At 55.1% G+C, this 10,840-nt stretch overlaps 1 protein-coding gene across 1 annotated transcript; it reads right to left on the bottom strand.

Moving 5' to 3' along the window:
* Positions 1-114: 114 nt before the first annotated feature.
* On the bottom strand, positions 115-4,570 carry ELOB (elongin B). Its single transcript, XM_036825950.1, has 4 exons — positions 4,447-4,570; positions 4,191-4,325; positions 2,788-2,893; positions 115-282 (listed from the first exon to the last, which is right to left on the bottom strand). Exons 1-4 carry the CDS (start codon positions 4,567-4,569, stop codon positions 170-172), a joined length of 477 nt encoding a protein of 158 aa, XP_036681845.1. The 5' UTR covers position 4,570; the 3' UTR covers positions 115-169.
* Positions 4,571-10,840: the final 6,270 nt, after the last annotated feature.

The raw sequence follows: 10,840 nt of genomic DNA, 5'->3' as shown, positions 1-10,840 counted from the left end.
TTGGGATGCAGCAGTCTGGCCTGGAAAGAGGCTGAGGGTTGGGTGGGGTGGGGCGGGACACACCAGTGAGGTGATGCCTGAGTCAGGAGAAGGTGTGTAGAAAGAGGCAGCAACCAGGTGGACACCCAAATCTCTTTTATTGGGGGGGGTAGGGCGGTTGGGGGGCCTCTCACTGCACAGCTTGTTCATTGGCGCTGCTTCCTGAGTCCTGTGGCTTCATCACATCCGGCAGCTCGGGTGGGCTGGAGAAGGGCTCGATGCGCAGGGCCTCAAAGGCCTCATCTGGTGGAGAGGGGGTGGCCACTGCAAAGTGAGTCTCCCACCCTTACAGGACCAACCTGACCCCTGTTCCCCTCCCCCAGCCTGGCCATGCTAGGGTCTTTTTCCTCACCCTCTGCATCCCTCAGCCTCTGGGATTGCATCCACCTACAATCTCCCCCATCGCCTTGTTCCCTTCACACCTCCTATTCTCATACTTTGAATAAAATCTCATCGTGTCATTATGTCTCTCCACATGTCTCCTTGTGGTCCCCATATTCCCACATCAAGCTCTTTCTTGCCTCAAGGTCTCTGCATTTGCCACTCTCTAGCTTGACACTTAGAATGGCTGGCTGCCTAAGAAAGGCATCCAGGGGCAATCAAATATCACCTCTTCAGAGAAGCATTCCCCAACCACCCTGTACGACCACCCACTCTACATGGCCAATGCCCTGTGCATTGCCCCGGGAACACTGGGAACACTTAACCGCTAGCGTGAATGCCCTGTTTCTCTTGACCAGCTGCTTTCCTACTAGAACAGCAGCCCCAGGAAGATTTTCCCTGTCTCATTCCTGCTGTTACTACTTCAGCACAGATCAAATGAACACCACAACTTTTTCTTCTACATGGGAAACTTCTCTCCACCTGGCTCAGGGATCTCAACCAATTAGGCTCCCCAGAGGAAGTCGGTCACGTCTGACAAGTTTTAACTTTGGGGGTTGAGGGGCTGCAACTGGCCTCTAGTGGGGAGAGGCCATCTTTTGTAGGAGCCGGAGATGCTAAACATCCTGCAATGCACAAGACAACCTCACCCAGAATCATCCAGCCCCCAAACGTCAGCAGCGCTGAGGTGAAGACACATGGCCCAGCTTAATAACGAATTCATCTTCCAAGCCACAAATCTGAGTGACAATTCTTGCCTTCATCACCTCTCCCCATTCTTTGGAAATAAAGTCTGGAAGATGCTATTTAACACCAGACACTATCATATCTCCCTAACTAAGCAAACCACTTTGGGGGGTGGGGAGAGACCCGTCTCTGCACAAGGAAACAACTACCCACCCAGAAGTGCGTTTTTGCAAGTGGAAGCAGACGGTCTACAGTCCACACCACAGCCCCTATCAAAACAGCAATGACACACCTGAGGTGATGCCACCAAGGGTCCACAATCTATGCCATAAGTGGGGGTCATGGGGAGAAACAAATCACCTCACTGTGCTGTGATTTTTTTCACCTGCAAGATGGTAGAGTAGCTGCAAGTCTATAGGGTGCCTCTGTTCAAATTAGAGGAAGAGATACTTTTTCTGGAAGAATGCAGCCTGGCCCTGGCTTAGGAAGAACAGATGTGCTTTCAGCCCTCCGTTACCTGCCTCAGAGAACAGCCTTGTATAGCACCCACCCTGTACAAAGTCTGCACCAGCCCCTCACCTGCCTCACTGTCACTGTGAGAGTTGAGGGAACCCACACAAAGGCCCGTTAAGACTGCCTTTTCCTGAGCACTTGCAGGGCCTGGGGTGTACGGGGGCTCACATTGCCTTGCTGTGAGGCTGGTCCCAGTGTCATACTCCTTTATGGAGACAAACTCCAGTCTGGGAGGGGCGGGGCGTGAAGTAGCTGCCCGAAGACACAGCTGCTGAGGCCTCATACAGTTTATCCTTATGAAACTGAGAAGTGCAGCTAAGGCTATATGCTCCCTCCTGAGCCCTCGCTACATTTTCTTAAAAGAAGCTAGAAAAATAACTCCCTGTAACTTCATCCAGATTTACCCAGCCATTCACACAGCCCCTAGGTCTGTCTACAGCTGTGAAAACACCCTATAACCCCTGTTTAAATTTCCAGAGACAAAGGATAAAATTTAAATCTTTTTCTTGGCAAAAGGAGCAACATAAACCACCCCCACCCCTCAGGTTTCTAAACTTTGGTCAGGGTGGAATGTGGCTAAGGAGAGTACAGGCTCTGGGGCAAGAAAGGGCTGAACCTGATCTAACCTCCCCAGGCTTAGTCTACTCATCCTTAAAATGATCACAATACAACTCTGGCCTGTACAGAGATGCTGGGGGAGTAAGTGATGTACCACGGAGACACTGGCTGGCATGGTGCCCAGCTCAGACAAGGTCCTGGCAGCCTGCATCTGAACTGTGGCCTCCCACATGACTGCCAGCAAGCCTCGGCGTCCATGTCTCCCAAATGGGGATGGCTGTGCTTACCCCTCAGGGCTATCAAGAGGATTAGATGGGACAACAGAAATAAAATGCAGAGTGCAGGGCCAGGTGCTCAGTAAGTTCTCTGTAAATGTAAGCTGGTACTGTGACTAAGAATCTTTGAATCCTCCATGAAATGGGCTTCAATTTCTACAAGTATCTCATGTGCTTCTCATTGTTTTTAATGGGGAAGCAAACACACTATTATAGGATATTGCCTGCATTTGGTGAACTGGGGGACATGGTCCAGGAGGCTTGGAGGAACAACTGCAGGCTCCCTGACCACCCCTTTCTTTGGCCATTTCCACCCTGTCGCTGCCCCTCTCACCTGCCCTGAAGGCTAGCCCCACAGTGGCTGGGGCCTGAGGCCGTGCTGTCTGGCTGGTGAAGCCACACTCGCCCAATGTCTTTCCGTCGTCCAGAAGCTGGTCGTCCTGAGGAGAGAGGCAGGCAGGGTCTCAGGAGAGGCCCCAGGAGGGGCAAGTCCCACAGACTTCTCTGGTCAGCAACTACACTGAAAGTCAGAAGACGGAAAAGAAACAGCCCCAAGTAGGGCCCAGAACCACCCCAGAGTATATCAAACAGTTTCCAGGACTACACCCAAGACTTTCCAAATCAGAACCTCCCAGGGTAGGGTAAGGGTCTGGAATCTACCACCCTGCAACTCCAGGTGAATCTAATTTCAAGTGTCAGTGACCCCATCTGGCCACAGGCAGACCTGGTTGAATCCCAGCTCTACCACCTTGCACAAGGTGGTTGATCTTTTTGATGTGAAGTTTCCTTATCTGTAAAACGGGAGTTATTGGAATTCCCAACTCATAGGGCAGCCAGAGGCTTCAATGAGCAAAGGACACACAGAAAGCACGGAGCACAGCAAGTGAAAGAAGCTCAGGCAGTAGGAAGGGTCCTTATTACAGAAGCCCCAGCAGGTAACAAGAAGAAAAGACCTTTAGAGACAAAGGGGGTGAAGGCTCAGCCTGGAGCAAAAGATCAGTTTCCCAGTTTCCACCCAGAATCAGATCAAGGAACTTAGGTGAGGGACCTCATACTGCCAGAAACTTGAAATGAGGGGCCACCAAACAGAACTCCCCAATGAAAACCCCAAATCCCACGACATCCTTGCTGGATAATTGCAATTGGTTTGTAAGGGGGAAAGGGGCGGGGGCTTTTAGAACATCAGCAGTAAGTTGGGGAGTAATAAACAGTTGTTGGGTGAAGAACTGGTGGGACCTGACTCATCTCAACACCCTCCATTTCTTCATTTCTTTGTATTAAGGCGTGTCTGGGGCGGGGGGCGTGTGAGAGGCCTGCACAGGATTGAGCATCGGGGTTCAAATCCTGACTCTGCCAACAACCTTGGCCTCATTAAGTGGCCACCTCCGAGCCTCAGTTTCCTTAACCGCAGAGCAGGGAAGTCAAGGGTCAGCACGTCGCGGGTGGGATCGCTATAAGGATCAGATGTGACGCTGGCCCTCGGCGCTCAGCATAGGGCCTGGCGCGCGACTTTCAAGCCATCCGAACGGAGACCCCCGGTGTAGCGAGCGCTATCGGGGCTTCATCTCCCTGAGTTCGAGCAACGGCCCCACGCGGGGGAGTTCCGGCCCGCGGCAGCCGGTCGCTGATGTTTACATCAACGACGGGGCCGCCTTGCGCCCACGGCCAGGCTCGGGCGGCGGTTCCGAGCAGCACGCTCCCCCAGCCCCCGGCCGCCCGGAACCGACGGGACCGCACCTTGTACAGCCGCTGCTCGTCCGGCGGCCGCTTGAGGATGCCCTCGACGATGCGCTTTAGCTCGAACACAGTGCTCGACTCCTTGGCGTCCGTGAAGATGGTGGTCTTGTGGCGCCGGATCATGAGGAACACGTCCTGGGGGCGGCGGGCCGGCGTGAGCGCGGAGCCCGGGCCCCCGCGCACGGCCCACCGCCCTCGCCGCCCCCGGCCCCGGCCCCGGCCCCGGCCAAGCGCCCCTCCCCCAGCGCCCGCTCACCATCTCGGCGGCTGCCTCTCCCCCTCGACGCGCCGGCGCGGCCGCGCTCCGCCCCGTTCCCGGCAGCCCGCGCGCTGGCCCCAGCGTGCCCCGCGCCCCGCGGCCCCGCCCCATGGCCGCCATTTTAAGTAATCCGCAAAGGGGGCGTTACGGCCGAGCCTCCGACAGCGGACTCGGCGCCGTGGCGCGGGGCGGGGCCGGTTGGCGGAGTCGCGGAGGTAGTGGGAGGCCGACAGGGACCGAGCGCGGGAGGGACGCAGGGCGCGGTGGCGCCATCTTGGGTGTGGCAAACCGAGTTCCCCATGTTGGTGCAGTCTAGGGGACTCCCGTCCTTCTTGTGGGGAATATCAGGGACTAACTTCGCAAGCGTAGGGTGCCTCACAGCCTAATGAGAGTGAATGAATGATGTGTCTCGGTCATCAGGGCGGCAAGACATTCACATCTCAGCGAGACCTGGGCTGCCAGGTTTGGGAGTCTGACTCATGATTATGGGGCTTCCTGGCAGCTGTTTTGAGGAGGTGTTAAATTCTGGATCTTTCGGCCGCCGTATCAGGAAACAGCCCCATTTCCCTGCCCTAGCCTTGGTTGTAAGGATTATTTAAACCAGTTCACTGAAGCTTTAGGGCCTGTAAGGATCTTTGGAAGCTGCTTTTGGGGTTAGGGAGTGTGTAAGCAGCTCTTTGCAGGAAACCGCCCTCAGCAGGAAGCCCATTTTCTTGTCACTTTAGCAAAACTATATTGTAAATAACTTTTTTTGGGGGGGGGGCATACTGCTCACCACGTGGAACCTTAATTCCCCTGACTAGGGATCCAACCCCCTGCCCCCCTGCGTTGGAAGGTGGATTCTTAACCACTGGCCCACCAGGGAAGTCCTTGTAACTAACTTTTAAACCAGGCACTGCCCCTCCACCCATATCTGGCCCAAGCACACCTTTCAAATCTTTTAATTACACAATACCTTGCCAAACTAGTTGGTTCTTTAGAGAAATGAGCGAGTATTTAACAGATGACCAGATCTCTTCCCTAGCTTTCCCTTCAGTAACCTGAACAAACTGTGTGACCAAACTGTGTGAACAAGATAACATCTAGAGGAAGAGCCCAAGAAGCTGACGAGCCTGCATGCAGTGGAGGGATGGCAATAATTCTGACCCCCCTATCTCAACAATTAACTGAGATTACTTCCCTTCTGCCCTTTAAAAGTTTCATGGCTGAGTACAATCTGCGGAGGTGGTTTTTGGGGGACGCTGAGTCCACCATCTCCCCAGATTGTTGTCATTCTGATTAAAAGCACCTTTCCTTTGCCACCAACATTTGTGAGTATGCAATTGATTGTGAGCAGCAAGCAGCAGGACCCCCATTTGATAACAAGGCCTGGCAAACATCCTCAGAAGAAGCAGCATGCATGGCCAAAGCTGGTGTTCATGCTTCCCAGGAGGAGGGTGCCCTGGGCAACTGCCCGCCTTTCTGCCCAGGTCCACTCAGGCTCCGGAAGGGCCTGTGGACTTGGTTTCCCCCTCTGGCCGCCCTTCGTTCCTACTGACAGCCTAGGCCTCCCTCCTTGGTAGTTGGACGCTCTCCTGTGTGGCCCCAAATTGCAGTTATACTAGAGCAAGAGAAGGAGGCTTTTCTTTCAACCTCTCCCAGGGAGAAGGAGAACGTCAGCTGAGTCATCGCTGGCATGTGCCGTGGCACCCAGTGAGAGATGAGCCAGTGGTGCCCCTGGATGCTGAACAGCTCAGCAGTTGTTCAGGCCACAATTTGAGGATTCTTTGGAGTGGGTGGAACCTGAAGATGCTGCTGCCTTGGCCCTGAATCAAGCTGGTGGCTAGCCACGCAGGCTCTGGGCTCAGACCTGCTGGGATTCAAATCCTTGCTCTGGCACTTGAGTGTGCAGCCTTGGGCAGTTAACCTCACCAAGGCCCAGTTTCCCCCTCTCTGAGACTGGAGAATAACTTTGTAAAGTTTGTGGAGCCTTGCTGTAAGCAGATAGGGTCGGGGGGGGGGGTCCCTGGAGAGAGAACCCAGCATGATTTTCTTGACAGAAGAGAAGCCATTTTTGGCCTAAGCCACTTTGTGATCTAAGCCTGGCCTCATTGCAAGCCCTTTCGTGAATATGCATGTACCCTTAGCCTAAAATTCCCCCAATTTTGCTGTTCGGGGAGACACTGCTTTGGGAAAGATCCCTGGTGTTCTCTTCACTTGCTGCAAATAATAATAAATCCTTCCTTCTCCCGATCTTTGGCTTGGTTGTGTCTTTTCGCTTGACACTCACCAAGAGGCAAACCCAGTTTGTGGGTAGCATCACCAAGAGTTAGCACTCAATAGATGTTTCCTAAACTGTAGCTATAGTTATCATTTTTTAACTTCTGGCCTCTGGCTCCTCAGGAGTCCTTTGAAGTCCCTTTTCTTCCTGGGACTCCTCCCCACCTGTGCCTCAAGGCAGCCCTTTCCCTCAGATGGGATCTCTGTGCACCCCATTGTGCTATGTTGGGTGGGTCGGTTGCAGGAGGTAACTGCAGTCCTCGTGTCAGTACAGTGACACCTCCTGCAGTGGGAATGGGGTCAGGAGAAGTTTGAGGGAGGAGCAGGGGCTGAGCCCCCAGCCCCCCAGTTCTGTGGTCTAGCTGGGTGCAGGCCCTCCTTCCTGGGGGCCATGACAGACAAAATGGGAGTCTCAAGATGGTGGGTGAGCCAGCTGGCCAGCTGCTCTTGCTTCTCTGCACAGGAAGTCCTCCTGGGCCCTTTCTGCCCTGTTGCCTCAACCACCCAGCGCTCACGAAGAGACCCTCCCCGGCCTCCAGACTAAGCCTGTAGGGTCTCAGCCTGGTGGGCCTTCTCCTTTGGTCTACTTAAACTTTTTAAAATGTTGATTAATAAATAGTAATTGTCAATCATCACTCGTTACTAGTGTGCCTCTAGTTGTGTCATACAACTGGTTTCATTTCTACGAGGGAAGTGATAATTCAGTGTGGAATTAGAGTCAGTCGCCCAGATTCAAATCTGGTTCCACCTCTTGCCTGCTGTGGGTCTTAGGGCATATTACCTAGCCTTTCTGGTTCTGTTTCCCCATTCGTGAAATGGGAACACCTCACGGGTGTTCAGAGATCAGCGGAGAGCCTGCCAGTGCCTGGCGCAGCCTGCGTGCTCACTGGGCAGAACTGAGTCATTCAGACTCTCCCAACAGCCATGATAGGGTTGGTGTTACCAGTTCAGATTGTAGATGGGGAAACTGAGGTTGTCAGTACTCCTGGGAGAGGCTGGGCCATCTGGTTGCAGCTCTACCAACTGGAGCAGGTGAGCAGCTAGAAAATGCTTGCTTGGACAGGAGCCTGATGTCCTGTCCCCGGTGGGTTCTCAGGACTATCCTCGCCGCCCCAGGGTCTCCCTCCTGGCAGGTCAGGCAGCCGTCGTGAGGCCGGGGGCTGGATGCTACTGATGCAGGCCCAGGTCCATACCTCCCCCCGCCCCCACCCCCGCCCCGGCTCCAGGCCCAATGACCTTGCTGACAGGCGGGATGCAGCAGCACAGGGTGCCGCGCCACTGAGCCTGCTGGACAGAGAAGAGCTGTAGCTTGTCCAGCCCTGTGAGGCTGCCACAACAGGAACAAGCAGAGAGGAGGTGGGCCTGGAGGCCACACTGTTGGAGTGGGAGGAAGTGGAGAGAACCAAGGCGGTAATACCCTCTTTACCATCCCCAGCTGCCTCCAGAATCAGACCACCTGGGTTCAAATCCCAGTCTACCATCTACCAGCTGTATGCCTCTGGGCCTGTTTTCTCATCTGACAAATGGGGAAACCCCCCTCACAGAGTGTCTAGTGAGAATCTCATGAGATGGTGCAGTAGAGCTCGCTGCACCGTGTCTGGTGAGGGTTTAACGAGGAGTAGCAGATTTCTGCTCATTCCCTTCCATGGGCAGCCCGCCCCCTCCACTTCTAGGACACCCCTGCTTAGCTCTCACCTTACGCTTCAGAAACACTTGGCTCTGGGACTTCCCTGGTGGTCCAGCAGTTAAGACTCCACGCTCCCAATGCAGAGGGCCCAGGTTCGATCCCCGGTCAGGGAACTAGATCCTGCATGCCGCAGCTAAAGATCCTGCATGCTGCAACGAAGATCCCGTGAGCCTTAACTAAGAACCAACACAGCCAAAGAAAGAAAGAAAAGAAACACTGGGCTCTGAATGGGGATCCATTACTCTAATCACGGCAGGTCCAAGACTGAGGCATCCTGGCTCTCAGTCCCTGGCTTGTTCTGGTCTCAGTACCTTGGGAGGCATCTTGAGGAAGTTCTCTGAGCTGGCCCCCGGCTGAGGGCGGGATGGGAGGACGGTCAGCATCACCCAGCAGGGGCGGCTAGGGTCCCACCGCAGATGTGCCCACAGCCTTTTGTCTGGCCTGCCACAGCCATGCCCTGTTCTGGGTACCCTGGTCCCCAGTGACCCCACCAGGGGCAGCCAGTAGACGGCCCTCAGCCTAGGGGAGACAGCAGCCTGGATCTCCCTCACTGTCCAGTCCACAGCCCCACCCTCCCAGCCTGGCCTGGCCCGGCAGCGACCACGTGCTGCAGCCACTTTTTCCCCTGGGAGGAAAGAAGGGAGGAAGACGAGGCTCAGGCCTGCGTGGCAGCAGCTGCACTTGGTCCTGCCCAGCCAGGCTGCCCCTTCAGTGATAGCCTCCCCTGTCCCCCCTTTCCCCACTGCCCCGTCAACTCCAAAGGGGGGCTTCGGAGTTTCCAGGTTTTGTTCCGGTTCTTGTTCTTTCTGCTGTTCTAGAAACTGAGCTCTGTCTATAGGGATGGATGATCCTTGGCCTGGGGATGAGGAGACGGCAGAGAGGGCATAGGACACCAGGTCCCAGCACATGAGGGTGGTCAGGGAGCTGAAAGGGCCTAGGCCAGTCTCCAGATGCAGGTGGGGGAAGGGGGCGGTCCTGGGCCTGGGGGCCTGGCCAAGGCTAGGACACAGCCTCAGACTCATCCAGGGCATGGATGGGGGCGGTGGCAGAAAAAACAAGGATAGCAGAAGTTATGGCCAGGCCTATCTGGGGGCTCCTGTCTCCTCTTGGCAGAGGGCATGATGTCAGGTGCCCCAAACTCCTAAGACCTTAGAATTCATGGGAAGGCCAGGCCTGGTGGCTGGCCACCTGCCTCCTGGGGCACTTTCACTGCAGTGGGGCAAAATCTATATGAGTTTTCTATTGCTGTGTAGCAGATGACTACAAACATAGCAGCTTAAGCACTAATTTATTAAATCACAACTCTGCGGGTGGGCTAAACTGGGTTCTCTGCTTAGGATCTCACCGGGCTGAAATCAAGGGCTTGGCCTGTCAGGGCTCTCATCTGGAGGCTGGGAGAAGAGTTGGCTTCCAAGCTGGTTCAGGTTATTGGCCAAATCCGGTTCTTTGCAGTTGTAGTGCTGAGGTGTCCCTTTCCCTGCTGGCTGTCAGCCAGGGGCTTTCTTCAGCTCCTTGCCACGTGGCCCCTCCATCTTCAAAGCTAGCAATGGACAATCATTTCCTTGGTGTTGAATCCCTCTCATATTTGAGTTTCTCTGACTTCTTCCAGAAAAGAAGGGCACACAGACCAGACCTAGCACTGACTCACTTGCCTGTCTTTGGGTGCTCTGACTGGAGCTCAGGGGGTTAAATATGAGCAGGAAGGGAAGGGAGGGAGTGTGAGACCCCCGGACACTCGGGAGGCTCCTGGAGGAGGGTTGGCAGCTTGGGTTTGGTGAGCCCCAAGGAGGAGGCAGGGGATAGACAGATGAATGGATGGGTGGATGGCCCCTTAAATTTATTAGGCCTCTAAGCCCTAAGTCAGAAGGGGCAGGGTTGGGGGATGTGTAGATCCCCACACAGACCAGGCAGCTGAGGGACCCCAGAGTCTGGCTTCAGGTCAGTGTCACTGCATCAGAGGCTGAGGCGAGCCTGAATCCAAGGGCTGTAAGTGGCCACATTGGTATAGACACCTGGACGGTTGGGCAGGGCACAGCCCTTGCCCCAGCTCACCACACCCACTAGGACCCAGTGCCCAGATTTCATGCAGGTCAGGGGTCCTCCAGAGTCACCCTGCAGGAGAAAGAAGAGCTTAGGTCCCAGCCCTCCAGGGACTTTGGGTCCCAGGGCTACAGTCCCCTAGGTGGTGCCTCTGGGTTGGGGTCCAGGACACTGAGCCCTGGAGGTGGTACCTCCTGGGTCCTGGGTTCTAAGGAGGTAAGGTGCTGGCCATAGGAGAATGGACTCCAGAGTTTCTAGGCAGCTTCTCGCACCTGGCAGGCATCCTTTTGGCCCTCGACATAGCCGGTGCACAGGTTCCCTGGCAGCACTATGTGCTCGGCACGAGGCACGTTGGTGCCCATGTGGTAGAGGAGGTCACAGGTGCGAGTATCCAGCAGTGGCACC

The sequence above is a fragment of the Balaenoptera musculus genome, chromosome 15, assembly GCF_009873245.2.
Source record: "Balaenoptera musculus isolate JJ_BM4_2016_0621 chromosome 15, mBalMus1.pri.v3, whole genome shotgun sequence".
In the NCBI taxonomy this organism is placed as follows: Eukaryota; Metazoa; Chordata; class Mammalia; order Artiodactyla; family Balaenopteridae; genus Balaenoptera; species Balaenoptera musculus.
Note: the sequence above shows the minus strand (reverse complement) of the source record. Positions and strands in the feature narration are given on the sequence as shown.